This window comes from Manihot esculenta, chromosome 16 (assembly GCF_001659605.2).
Source record: "Manihot esculenta cultivar AM560-2 chromosome 16, M.esculenta_v8, whole genome shotgun sequence".
Classification (NCBI taxonomy): Eukaryota; Viridiplantae; Streptophyta; class Magnoliopsida; order Malpighiales; family Euphorbiaceae; genus Manihot; species Manihot esculenta.
Window position 1 is genome coordinate 1,100,096 of NC_035176.2, and position 14,566 is coordinate 1,114,661.

Genomic DNA, 14,566 nt, shown 5'->3' on the forward strand with positions numbered 1-14,566 from the left:
ATTCCTAAGCAGTACTAAATAACTTTTAAATAGATTATAAACATTTTACAAAATGTATTTTAAAAAAAAGTATATATTTTGATCATCTCTGAGTTTTAATTAATGTTTATAATGAATGAAATAACTGTAATATTAGACAGATTAAATATAAAAAAATTTAAAAATTTAGTTTTAAAAATACAAGATCTGATCCATCAATTACGCTAAAATTTAGAAATCAAAATATAGTTTACACAATATACAATTCTTCACTAAGAATGATTTAAGTATTTGTGAGGGTATTTTAAGTATTTGAAATATTTATTCTCTCTTAGACCGGTTATCTGACGGAATTATAAATAGAATAAACTCTAATTTGGATAGATTGATTATAAAAAATTTAAATATTCTATTTTAGAAATAGATGAATCGATTCGTTAATTATATTAAAATTCAGATATTAAAATATAATTTATTTTTAAAAAATTAAAATTTTTATTTTGAAATTACCTAAAAAAAAGTGGATACCTTTTAAATTTTTTTCATTTTTCTAATAATTAAAATCAATGGAGGGACAATATTAATAAATTTTTAAAAATATTTTAATGTATTTTTTTAAAAGCATCCAGAAATTAATTAGTTAAATTTCACTTGTATCCTTATTTGTTTTGTAACAAGTGAATTTATCTTTAGATTTTATCCTTTCTTTATAAAATAAAATAAAAAACAATTTTTATTTACACTATACAAATTATTATTCAATCTAGTATCCTTTCTTTAATTTACAATATTTATTTTAAATCATATATACATTCTTTAGCTTCTTCATCTGTATTAGAATAAAACTCTGATAAGTCTCAGTTGCCATCACATAACAAAAAATTTTTCTTTTGAAATAATAATATTATAGAAAGAAAAAAAAAATCTTCAAACACAATCCATAATCTTAAGAAATATATATGCCACAATAATTGAAGATATTTCCTCTCATGAGTCATGATTACCGACAACTACCTTAGTAATAACAGTGAAAATATTAATATGAAAAAAAAGAAGTTGGAGAGAAGATCAACTCAATTTTAATTGCTCTGGTATATATACACCTTTACTTATATATAATTCAGTCTAAATAACAATTTTCAAATTTATTATAAAATATTTATTTAAAACTGATCCATATAAATCATTGCGATTATCCATCGTTCCGTAATGAATACTGTTAATAGTCTAAGACTGTTTGAGCATCTTTATCTCCACGACCACTGCAGTTTACAATGACCTTGGAGCCATTGGGTAAAGTAGGACAAATTTTCTCTAGGAATGCCAAAGCATGAGATGCCTCCAGAGATGGAATTATACCCTCTAATCTGCTAAGTCTTTTGCATGCTGCAAACAATATTCAGCCATTATTATAATCCTTCCTTTAATTTATAGGATTCTGATAATTATTTCAAATATTATATATACCTTCTACAGCTTCTTTATCTGTAGCAGAATAAAATTCTGCACGTTCTGTGTCTTTAAGAAAGCTTAGCTCTGGACCAACTCCTGGGCATTTTAGCCTGTAAAAGGTGGCAAAAAGTTAATTATGTGATTATCTGTTCATGTTATGTCTATAGGATGTTTAATTACTTACCCCACACCAATAGAATGTGGTTCTGTTATCTGGCCTTCATCATCCTGCAACAAGTAGCTCATGGCTCCATGGTAAACTCCCACTTCTCCTCTAGCCAGAGTGGCAGAATGTTTCCCACTCTCCAAACCAAACCCAGCAGCCTCAACTCCTATCAACCTCACATCTTCATCTCCTATGAATTCATGGAATATCCCCAATGCATTAGATCCACTCCCTACACAGGCAATCACAACATCTGGCTTTCCACCCCATTTCTCCATTGCTTGCCTCCTTGTTTCCTTTCCTATCACTGACTGAAACTCGCGGACCATGCTTGGACATGGATGAGGCCCCACCACAGTACCTGTCAAGTTATAGGTTGTCTGTAAGTTTCCCACCCATTCCCTGATAGCTTGTGAGCTTGCATCTTTAAAGTTTCCTTCCACACCTCTAACCTGATACAAAGTATACACAAATTCAATAACATGCAGCTAGATAGCTTAGATGTCTATGTGTAAGAGTGGGTACCTCAGCTCCCAATAGTTTCATCAAAAGTACGTTTGAGGATTGTTTTTCCATATCTGAAGTGCCCATGAAAACAATACACTCTAAAGAAAGCTTGGCGCATGCTGCCGCAGTTGCAACTCCGTGTTGTCCAGCCCCAGTGGCCGCCACAACACTTTTCAGACCCATGCGTTTGGCAATCATTGCCTGAGCAATCGCGTTATTCATCTTGTGTGCTCCACAATGATTAAGATCTTCTCTCTTCAAGTAAATATCTGGTCCTTGTCCATCTTCATTCTTGTAATGATTCGTGAGCCGCTCAGCAAAGTACAGAGGAGTCTCCCTTCCCACGTAGTCTCTTAGTGCCGTCTCAAGTTCATGCTGCATGCGTAACATGCATATTTCCCTTAAGTGGGTAATCATAGAACGTAAACTTAACTAAACCCTTATGTTAATTAACAAACCTGAAACTGAGTGTCATGTAAAGCCCAGTTGAATTCAGCTTCAAGCTCCTTCAAGCATGCAATAAGCGTCTCAGGCACGAACTTGCCGCCGAACCTTCCAAATTTTCCAGAGATTGTTGTTGGCACATCAATAGGAACTCGTTGTGTCCCTATGACTTGTATGTTGAGGTCCAATATTCTGGAGCTGGGGGAACTTTCCTTGGTCGAAAATTGAGCAGAAACTACATGGGAATTTCTGGATCTTCTCTTACATGTCATAAGCTCAATGGCTGGACATAAACCTTTTACTTGTCGATCAAAGAAACAAGTTTGAATTCTGCAAGCCATGTCTCTCAGAAGATAAAATAAAGAGGAGATTGTGTATGTTTAATGTTTAATTTCTTGGAGGGGATGCATACTTATGGAGTTAGCTAAGCCCATCCCATCACCGACCATCTCAGTTTTGCTGTCCACATGGACGACTTTCACGAAGACTATTAATTTCAACATATGGATCTCATTGCACTTTGAGTTTCACATGTGAATCTCATTGCACCTTTCAATTTCTTTAAAAATTATCTTTTTAATGTGAAAATTGTTTCCAAATAAATATAAGTGGTTGATATTTGCACTTAAGAGATTGTTGTAGATAAGTATTCCAATAGAATTTGTCAGGCAAAAAAGCACTTTTTTAAAAAAATAACAATCATTCGGTCTATTTAAAAAAAAAAGTTTGAGAAAAATAACCAAATAAATAACCCCTTAAAATGGGTTTGACAAAAATAAGCTCAAATTAAATAAATAAATTTAATTTTAAAATTTTAATAATTAAGTTTATAAATAAATTAAATTAATTTTATATTGTTAATAAATAAATAATTGAATTTTATAAAATACAATATTTAAATGTATATTTATTAAATGTAGTGGTTGGTTTGAAATTACATAATAATGTTTGATGCATTACCTCAACTTAATTAGGCGGCACACTGTGCATTTAATAATTTCTGATTGTGACAATTTTCTGATTGTAACAATGCATACATTTTATTAGATTATCTAAAAATTAAATTAAATATTTAAAATTAGATAAAAATAAATTATTATGACGACAAAGGAGAAAAAAAATCAAACATCAAACTTTATTAAAAATAAAAATAGAGAAATACAAATAAAAAGTTTTTTTTTTTTTAATTTTCTAACAATTATTTACAGAAAACTGTTTCTTTCTCACTTTAATTTTCAGCTGTCGTACACTTATTATAGGTAAAAATAAACCTTAAAAAATTAACACACATGCGTATTTAGATATGACACACTACCTTTCTTGCGCGTAAAGACCAGTACCTTTCGTGCACGTAAAGGCCAATCATATCATAACAAATGGTTTTATTTATCTTCACTCAAAATTAAAGCTCACCTTATCAACTCCAACATTTTCCTTTTTTTTTTTTTTTTTTAATGAGAACTCCTTTAAAATTTTAAACGCACAAACAAAGAAAAGAGATACTCCAATGTTAATATTCTTCTGGATTTTATAAATTTTGTTTTCAAATGCTTATTTTTACATGAAAAAAGACAATTAGTAATTAATTAAAACTTGGCATTCATCCATTATTCCATGATGAATATTGTTAGTAATTTAAAACTGTTTATATATGGAGTGCCGTGGATAATCAATTTCTTCTTCAGAGCAAGAAGAGTTGTGGATGATACAATACTGATTCATTTATTGCAACGAGCATGCATACAGCAGCGAGGAGGGATGAAGTGGCAACGAGGAACAATGGCGAGCAACATTTTTCTGAGCAACGACTGTCTCTTCGCACGGGCTATTTCCTTCACATGGGCTGTTGTGTGAGTGTGAAGAAGAAAAAAAAAAATTAAAGAAGATCGATAAGAATGGAGGCTTGAGTTGAGGGATAAGAGAGAGTGTAGGGAGAAGAGAGAGGATAAAAAGAAGAGCAAAAGGCCGTTAGTTGTAAAAATTAGATGATAGATGGGATTTCTTTATCTTGCTTATATATGTGGAGGTTTGGTTTGATTTCTTATTAATTTCAGTTATTTAATTCAATTAAATAAAAAATTAAATTTTAAAAATCAATAATTCAATAGATCAAACATATAATATTAAATTTTGATTTGATATTTTTTTTTTTAATTTTAATTTGGATAACTAAATCGCGATTCAAGTATTATGAAAAGATTTTTTTTTCTTAAAGAATTGGCAAAATTTTAAAATTAGTTATAATTTTAGTTTATAAATTAAATTAAACTTTAAAAAATAACAGTAAATCACAATTTACTTTTTTAATTTTATTTAATTAATAATATAGTTTTTTAAAATTAATATTCTTTTTTTAATCCATTTGAACAAAATAAAGCTTACTGGCTTACGTATCTCATTGCCTCCAACATGAACTGAAATGGTTAGGATAGCAAAAGAAAATGGTTTGAGAAAAACATGGAATTCTGATATTATATATCCTTGCCGTGTTGGATTCGTATAACATACTTTGCAACTTTAATCAAGAGCGTGAAGGCAAAAAGATTATAAACCTTTGGGAAATTCTAACTTTTCCCTTTAATCTTCTTTTTTTTTTTTGCCTAATTTATAATTAGTCAATAATGTGGTCTTGATTTGGATATAAAATTATTTTAATTTTAGCATGTCAAAATTGAAAAAAAAATATTTTATAACAAATTGTTATTTTATATTTGATTACCATTGAAAAGTGCATCCTAACAGCTTTGTGAGGTTCAATGTTCGACTTCCCACCCCTATTTTAAAAATAAAAAAAAAATATTCCATCCAAATCAACTAAAATAATTATTTTATATATATATCTTCTTGAGTTATATAATAATTTCAACTCAGCAGACAGGACCCTGCGCAACTAGAGGCCCACCACCATCCTATTCTCTGATGGCGCAGTTGACCATTAACGCAGCAAAGGCTCAGCACGTAGCAGTCGTCGCTTGGGAGTTGGGACCATGGAAGTTGACAACAACTTGAGATATTTAACTATTGATTCTTTGTATTCTCATGTAGTCAGTCTTCAATCATTTCACATAAAATTGAACTGTTTATTTTTACAAGATAAACACAATCACTTGTTAATTATAAATTGGCATTGATCCATTATCCCACAACGAATATTGTTAGTAGTTTAAGACTGTTTCAGCATCTTTATCTCCACGACCACTGCAGTTTACTATGACCTTGAAGCCATTGGGTAAAGTAGGACAAAGTTTCTCTAGAAATGCAAAAGCATGAGATGCCTCCAGAGATGGAATTATACCCTCTAATCTGCTCAGCCTTTTGCATGCTGCAAATAATAATCAACCGTTATTATGATCCTTCCTTTAATTTACAAGATTCTGAGAATTACGTCAAATTATCTATACCTTCTACAGCTTCTTTATCTGTAGCAGAATAAAACTCTGCACGTTCTGTGTCTTTAAGAAAGCTTAGCTCTGGACCAACTCCTGGGCATTTTAGCCTGTAAAAGGTGGCAAAAAGTTAATTATGTGATTATCTCTTCATGTTATGTCTATAGGATGTTTAATTACTTACCCCACACCAATAGAATGTGGTTCTGTTATCTGGCCTTCATCATCTTGCAACAAGTAGCTCATGGCTCCATGGTAAACTCCCACTTCTCCTCTAGCCAGAGTGGCAGAATGTTTCCCACTCTCCAAACCAAACCCAGCAGCCTCAACTCCTATCAACCTCACATCTTCATCTCCTATGAATTCATGGAATATCCCCAATGCATTAGATCCACTCCCTACACAGGCAATCACAACATCTGGCTTTCCACCCCATTTCTCCATTGCTTGCCTCCTTGTTTCCTTTCCTATCACTGACTGAAACTCGCGGACCATGCTTGGACATGGATGAGGCCCCACCACAGTACCTGTCAAGTTATAGGTTGTCTGTAAGTTTCCCACCCATTCCCTGATAGCTTGTGAGCTTGCATCCTTAAAGTTTCCTTCCACACCTTTAACCTGATACAAAGTATACACAAATTCAATAACATGCAGCTAGATAGCTTAGATGTCTATGTGTAAGAGAGGGTACCTCAGCTCCCAATAGTTTCATCAAAAGTACGTTTGAGGATTGTTTTTCCATATCTGAAGTGCCCATGAAAACAATACACTCTAAAGAAAGCTTGGCGCATGCTGCCGCAGTTGCAACTCCGTGTTGTCCAGCCCCAGTGGCCGCCACAACACTTTTCAGACCCATGCGTTTGGCAATCATTGCCTGAGCAATCGCGTTATTCATCTTGTGTGCTCCACAATGATTAAGATCTTCTCTCTTCAAGTAAATTTCTGGTCCTTGTCCATCTTCATTCTTGTAATGATTCGTGAGCCGCTCTGCAAAGTACAGAGGAGTCTCCCTTCCCACGTAGTCTCTTAGTGCCGTCTCAAGTTCATGCTGCATGCGTAACATGCATATTTCCCTTAAGTGGGTAATCATATAACGTAAACTTAACTAAACCCCTATGTTAATTAACAAACCTGAAACAGACTGTCATGTAAAGCCCAGTTGAATTCAGCTTCAAGCTCCTTCAAGAATGCAATGAGCGTCTCAGGCACGAACCTGCCCCCAAACCTCCCAAATTTTCCAGAGATTTCTGTTGGGACATAAGAGGGAACTTGTTTTGTCCCTATCACTGGTATGTTGATGTCCACTTTCGTGGATTTGGGAGTAGTTTCCTTAGTCGAAAGTTGAGCAGAAACTACATGGGCAGTTCTGGCTCTTCTCATAGATTTCATAAGCTTAATGGCTGGACATAAATCACTTACTTGTCGATTAAAGAAACACGTCTGAATACTGCAGCCCATATCTCTCTGCAAAGATCAATGAGAAATAATGAAAATCTAGGAGTTTTGGATATGTTTTGATGCTTAATTTCTTTTGATAAGCATTGATAATTTTATTGGAAGATTGGATGAATACTTATAGGGTTAATTTGCTAATTGTCTTATTTTGACAACTTATTGTCTTTGTATATTTTTTATCATTTTCCTTGCTTCCTGATTGCTCTAGTTTTTGTGTTTTTTTTATTTTTTTACTTAAAATAATTTCTATATCTTATGTCCATAATGTGTTTTTTGTGAGAAAAAATAATTATTTTATTAATATACGAAAGGAAAAAATATTTAACATTGACATATTTATATTATATATAAAAGTGGAAAGAGCTAGAAATAATATAATTTTCTGTAATACTCTATAATCTTTATATTATTTATAATAGTATTAATTATTTAAGTAGTTGATAATTTTATTATTTAAATTTAATTTTAAAATAGATAATAATTTTATTTTTTAAATTAATTTTATAGTTAAAGAAATCCTAAAATATGTATATAAATATGATATGATTAAATTTTTAAATAAGGATATAAATTAGAGTATAATTTTATTATTAAAAGTAATTTTGGAGTTTGTTTCCGTTACTGTATAAATGTCAATTGAAATTAATTATATTTATAATGAGTTGGGAGAAGTTGAAACGACTTCTGATTAAATTAGAAATTATCAGTTCAATTGAAAGCAGGTAAGGCGGCGTTGATCACCAGTAGTTTATCCAAGCCATCGCCATCGGCATAGCCGTCGCCATCGCTATCGCTATCGGCATAGCTATGATTATATTACCTTAGAATCCAGCTCTGTTTTGTCCGTACGCAAACGAATGTTTTATTTTTTATTAAAAAATTTATTTAAATTTATAATATAAAATATTAATTAATTTTATAAAAAATTTTATACATTTAAATCATGTATTCATGTAAATTTAATTTAAAAAAATTAGATATATAATAAGATAGGGAAATACATATTTGACGAGACGAATATAAAAAAAAAATTAAAGATATTTGTGAAACAAGAAGAAAAATTTGAGACTCAATCAATTTTTTAATAGATTCCGTCTATGTGCATTCAGCAAAAAGTATTATTATACTCCTTAACTTTTCCTTCAAAGTTCAATAAAAATTCAAATTTGTTCAAATTAATCGTTAACTGTTTAATTTAAGGTCAAATTAGTCATGCTTTAATAAATAATATGTTTTTAATAGTAAAATATTAAGTTATCTAATTTTTTAACTTTCAAAAACTTATTTCTTATCTATAATTAAATAAAAAAATATAAAATATATTTTAACATTAAAATATAAATTAATATTCTGTTGAATCTCAATAAGTAAATATGTTCCTTCTATTTTACCTAATTTTTAAATTAAATTAAATTAAATTTAAATTTAATATAATATCAGTCTTTTTTATTAAATATATCATTAAATATAATTCTGAATACAAAAATACATTAAATTTCATATTAATTTGAGATAGAGTAATATGGAACGCTCCTTCCTCTTTAATGATTTTTTGAGTGAGATAAATGTAATTTAAATTTAACATAGACAAATTTATATTTATTATATTTTTGGATTAAATAATTATAATTCATTTTGAAAAAATAAATTTTAATAAAATTATGTATAATATTATTTTTTTAAATTAAAAGAAAGAAATTTTTTCATTTTAAATAAAAAATTATTAAAAAAATTGAATTCAATTTTATTCTTATAAATTTTTTTATTAAGAAAGTAATCAATATATTTCAAATGTTATATTTAAAACCTAAAAATTTTAAAAATCAATAAATTTATTTGGCTGCTGGATCTGCTTCTGGACATATGGAATCAGTAACTTATTATCATTTTTATATGTTCTAAGATCTAAAAAAATAGAATTTATAGTATAAATATAAGTTTAAATGGAAAGAAAATATTTCTCTTTTTTATTCTTTTTTCTTTATCTGCTAGTGATGTCTAATGGTCTCTCTACTGCAGTGTCACCTGTTTTTGTCATTTAAATTTGTACGTACGAACGAGTCAGATTTTATTTCTACGTCAGGCAGCCATTTAATTCTTTTTGGTGCTCATGCGGATATGATTGCAAAGTGACTGACTCTCCTTCGCATCATATTATCGAATTGGATTTGTGACCGACTCGGCCTGCCTCGCGTATCTAGATTGAGGCAAGAGATATTGGATCGGTCTGAAGATTTCATGAATTTTAAGTCAATGTTATTCTCTTGAATCCGATCCTATCCAAAACAGATGAGACTCACGGTTATCAATATCTATTGATATGAATGAATGAAAATTTTGAGATTTTTTTTTTCTAAGGAATTTAGGGATTTGATTAAATCACGATCTTCAATTAATATTTGTGAGACTAACAATTTAATTTTTACTAGATTCCGTCTGTGTACATTGTAAAAGTAATTATACTCCTAACTTTTTCTTCCAAGTTTAATGAAAATTCAAATTATGTTCAAAATAACTCTTAATTGTTTCAATTAAGGTCAAATTAGTCATGCCTTAATAAATAATGCGTTTTTAATAGTAAAACATTAATTTCTCTAATTTTTAGATTTCAAAAAATTATTATCTGTAGTTAAATTAAAAATTAAAAAAATAAAAATTCCACTAAAAAACATTCAATCACATTTAATTAACTGAGAAATTCAATTCATCATTTCATGTGATTTATTTAAAAAATTTATAAAATCATGCAATATCTAAATTTTTTAAAAAGAAAATTTTCAACCCTCCAGAAAAGTTACAAGTAAGCAGTGGCGAACTAGAAAATTCATTTTTAGACCGACACACTGTATAATCTAAATAAATATAAAATAAATAAAAATAATATAAAAATTTATTTAATCCAGTTTACTAGGGACAAAATTATTTATATTTATTTAATTTTATAAATAAATTATATATTTATTTTTAAATCTATTTATATTATTTTATTTTTTAATCCGATTACAGGTGAATTTATGAATATGTTTATATTCATTTTATTTTATGTATTTTTTAATGTAATTTTAATAGTTCTTTTTACCTTAAGTTTTATTAAATTAATGTTTTAACTTTAACTGTTATTTTAATTAAAAATTGTGAGATGATAAAATTAATTTTAATTTTATATTTTATATTGAGTCTCTAATATTTTAAAATCTTAAATATTCAGTTCTTACATTTTAAAATTACATACTGAATTAAATAGTTTAATATTAAAAATGATCAAAATTAATTAATACATTTCTTAAAATAGAGATCTAAGTAATTAATTTCATTAAATAATATTATTAAATAGTAATGTTAATATAAATTATTAATTAATAAAAAAGCTTATTAATTTTTCATCTCACAGTCACAGCCACGATATGGAACTCTGCGATAATTGAATTCCCACCACCTAACGTATCTTTGGTTCACACATAGGATCCGTTTGAGAGCTTTCTTTTAAATCAGTTATAACTAAAAAAAAAATTTCAAATCATGCAATTCGATTCAAATGGTTAAACATTTTGAATATGGAACAATTAGTTCCTATATTATATCAATATTTACGAAAGTGCCAAACATATATATTCAACAGCTAGACGGTAATAGCCATATTCAATGGATCAAATACAATATCATATTATATCAATATTTACGAAAGTGTCAAACATATATATTCAATAGTTAGACGGTAATAACCATATTCAACGGATCAAATACAATATCAGGAATGTAGAGATTTTTTGTATCTCTACAATGAACGTGCTAGATAAAATCACCAAACCACCATATTACTCTCGCGTGCTGATATAACATGTGAATTAATTGTTCGATATTGAATTCCTTTTTCGATAGTAATATTATCAAACAAATAATTTTAATGCTCTAAATTATAAAATTCATTTTTGATTTGTATGATTTGAAATTTTTTTTTATTATGAATGATTTATATTAAAAAAAACCTCCGTTTGACGTTAAAATTATTACTCTGAAAAATTGTTTTCCTATATTGTATCAGTAAAAGAATATTTAAAAATTAAATTTGATAAATTTTTGAAAAACAAAAGCACCAGAATAGTTATATGGGTGGATTTAATTATTGAATGAAAATATATTTATATACATGAAACTCAATTATGAAATTTAAATTTTGGATTATGGTCTATTAAATAATTCAATTTTATGCATACAAATATTAAGTTTAGATTTTGATTTTAAAGTTAGAATAAAAATATATCTAATTAATTAAAAATTGACACAATAAATTTTTTCACCATTGAATGAAATATTTATATTGAGATTTACACATAATAATCAAGTAAAAAAAGCAGATGAATATTCAAATTATTAAGGGAAATTTACAGTCCAGTCGGAATTTTATTATATACTAATATTATCAACCTAGGTTGTACGTTATTTTAACTCAGCATAATTATTATTTATATATTATTTTAAAAATTTTAATATATTTAAATAATATTTTTATGATATTATATAATTATCTTTAATTTTTAATGTTATTTTTATTTTGCTGATCTTAAAATTACACGTTTGTTTATCGCGTTTAATAAAATATTCTTTTTATTAAATTAATTTATTAAGAGTAATATTTACATATATGTAAACACATAAATTAATTTAAATAATCAACTTAATAATTTAAAATAATGATTTTAAATTTTAAAATTAATTTAAATAATCAACGTACAAAACAATTTAAATTTAATAAAAAAACATAAATCTTTATATAATAATTAAGGCAACTAAATAAAATTATTTATTTTTTTTCAACTTTAATTTTTTTTCTTCAAACTTTGATTTACTTCATCATCTTCGTCTTAAATAACTATAAATGGTATGTTTTTTTTTATTTTTTTCTTAATTTTTGACTTTCTTCGTACTTATTTTTAATCACTTTTAATGTCCTAACTTCTTGAATATCTGATACTACTATCTTTTTCTTTGGAGAGTTGTGAAAATCTTTATTTTTATTTATTTTGATAACAAAGTTAAAAGTAAAATTTGTTATAAGTAAAATTTAATATTTTATTATTATAATAAATTATTATTAATTATTTTCATAAAATATCATCTCATAATATTAATATAAATTAATGACCGCTGAAATTTTTCATTCCAGTCTGAGGTCAGGTCCATGACAATAGCTCATTATTTGGAGGCCCTTAAGTTTTCCGCGTGAACTAGGTCCAGCCCGCTCTGTCTTGAGACTGGGCTCCATCTAAATTTCTTAATCAGGTCGGCCCAGCCTTTACGGCCCATCAAACAGATCCTCTCTGGACTCAATTTTAATCTTATCTTCCGGACCAGCTCGGAATTAGGAAGAAAAGTGACTTATCCGTTTTGTGGGACCATCCGTATGCGTGCCCAAAGAAAATCAGAGGTCGTTATTCACGGGGTAGAGATATGATATTATCGTACGTCCATATCAACATGGTAGAGACATATGGTCCAATGACTAGCAGACAAAAAGAAATAGATAAAAGGAGAAGTACCCTCTTTTAGGACCAAGCTTTTTGCTAAGTTTACAAAATCATGATAAAATCCTATTTTTTGGATATCTGATCATTAGAAATGATAAAATATTAATAAATTAAATAAAAAATTTGCCAACTCAACATCATCTAAAAATATAATGATGAGTATGAAAATCAAGAAAATAAATTTTAAATATAACTAAAATAACAAATGCTTTCAAAAAAAAAACTAAAATAACTAAATTAAAATCCTAATGATATTATCATTCATTAAACAATTTGATATTATTTATGAATAAAATAATATTTAAAAGTAATAGTAACTAAAGAATAGATAAAGCTAAAAAAAAATTTGAATGATTTTTATTAATTTTTATCAATTAAACTCTAATATTATAAATCAACTGAAATCATTTTCTTATCTATACAATTGATCAAATAAAATAAAACTTCTTTTTACAATTAATTATATAATTTTAACATATATTATTAAATTTTAAAAATATAATAGATTATGAATTTAAATAAATAACCATCTATTTGATTTAATTTTTAAATATTAATAATATTTTAATGCTTTAATATTTCTTTCACAAACTCTTAAAATTAATTTAACAAAAAAATTTATCCATTTTAATTTTAAATAAAATTGTAAATAATCTATTTTAATAATATAATGCATTGTTATAAAATTTTTATTTCCTTGATATTTTAATATCAATTTATTAACGTTGAATTTATTATTTTTAATTTATACTTAAAAAATATAAAATTATTATTTTAATAATATTTTAATATTTAAATATGTTATTTAATATATTTTTAAAAATGTAATGTTATTGTGTTTTTGTGGAAAATTATACAAAATGTCGCATTTGAGTAATATAAAAAATAAAATAATATTATCTTTAAATAGAAATAATATTTTTTACAAGTAAAAAAAAAAAATCTAAACTAATCTAAATAAATTTTAAACCTATTTTACTAATTCAGATTAGCCCATAGCTTTATGCTTGCTTATATAAAACCAGAAATCCTCTTTGTTTGACCAATGTGGGATTCTCACATTTGTAATAGAAAAAAAAAAAAAAACTGACCGATCCAAATCAAAAAAATTTGAAACAATTTAAAATTTTAGTTCAATTTTTTTATTTATTTTGATTTCATTCAATTTTTAATTTCAAAAATTTCGGTTATTTCGATTTAGTTCGATTTTAGTAAAAAAAATTAAAAAAATTAAACCAAACCGATTTGTGATAATAATATAGTATTTTCAATAATAAAAGAGATTAGATCATATTAAAATTAAAAATATTCTAATTAAATTTTAAAATAAAAAAAAACTTCAAACCAATTAAATCGAACCAAATCGAACTGAATCAGATCAATTCAATTCGATTCAATTTCTGATCAAAATCAATTCGGTTTGATTTTTATAATTACTAAAATTTTGATTTTTGATTTATTTAGTTCGATTCAATTTTAAATCGAACCGACCGAATGGTCACCCCTAAACACTACACCAATCTAATCACTAATCAGTGCAAATTTAAAGTTTTTTCAATTAGGTTTACTAATGTAACGGTAACCTGCTTGCTTACGGATTTGCGGCGCAAATCCGTCCCACATCGAGAGATGATAAGAAATTGAAATTGAAT

At 27.2% G+C, this 14,566-nt stretch overlaps 2 protein-coding genes across 2 annotated transcripts; both read right to left on the reverse strand.

Moving 5' to 3' along the window:
- Positions 1 to 1,035: 1,035 nt before the first annotated feature.
- On the reverse strand, positions 1,036 to 2,940 carry LOC110603067 (tryptophan synthase beta chain 1). The gene is made up of 5 exons (XM_021740737.2): positions 2,563 to 2,940; positions 2,123 to 2,479; positions 1,616 to 2,049; positions 1,447 to 1,541; positions 1,036 to 1,365 (listed from the first exon to the last, which is right to left on the reverse strand). The coding sequence occupies exons 1-5, from the start codon at positions 2,887 to 2,889 to the stop codon at positions 1,199 to 1,201; spliced, it is 1,380 nt and encodes a 459-aa protein (XP_021596429.1). The 5' UTR covers positions 2,890 to 2,940; the 3' UTR covers positions 1,036 to 1,198.
- A 2,477-nt stretch (positions 2,941 to 5,417) lies between these two features.
- LOC110603068 (tryptophan synthase beta chain 1) lies at positions 5,418 to 7,460 on the reverse strand. The gene is made up of 5 exons (XM_021740738.2): positions 7,066 to 7,460; positions 6,626 to 6,982; positions 6,119 to 6,552; positions 5,950 to 6,044; positions 5,418 to 5,870 (listed from the first exon to the last, which is right to left on the reverse strand). The coding sequence occupies exons 1-5, from the start codon at positions 7,390 to 7,392 to the stop codon at positions 5,704 to 5,706; spliced, it is 1,380 nt and encodes a 459-aa protein (XP_021596430.1). The 5' UTR covers positions 7,393 to 7,460; the 3' UTR covers positions 5,418 to 5,703.
- Positions 7,461 to 14,566: the final 7,106 nt, after the last annotated feature.

Excerpts from the sequence above, each read along its gene's own strand:
- LOC110603067 (XM_021740737.2), bottom strand. The coding sequence starts at position 2,889 with ATGGCTTGCAGAATTCAAACTTGTTTCTTTGATCGACAAGTAAAAGGT. Across the intron at positions 2,050-2,122 it reads TGAAACTATTGGGAGCTGAG|GTTAGAGGTGTGGAAGGAAA; the intron begins GTACCCACTCTT and ends ACTTTGTATCAG. Across the intron at positions 1,366-1,446 it reads AGATAAAGAAGCTGTAGAAG|CATGCAAAAGACTTAGCAGA; the intron begins GTATATATAATA and ends TATTGTTTGCAG.
- LOC110603068 (XM_021740738.2), bottom strand. The coding sequence starts at position 7,392 with ATGGGCTGCAGTATTCAGACGTGTTTCTTTAATCGACAAGTAAGTGAT. Across the intron at positions 6,553-6,625 it reads TGAAACTATTGGGAGCTGAG|GTTAAAGGTGTGGAAGGAAA; the intron begins GTACCCTCTCTT and ends ACTTTGTATCAG. Across the intron at positions 5,871-5,949 it reads AGATAAAGAAGCTGTAGAAG|CATGCAAAAGGCTGAGCAGA; the intron begins GTATAGATAATT and ends TATTATTTGCAG.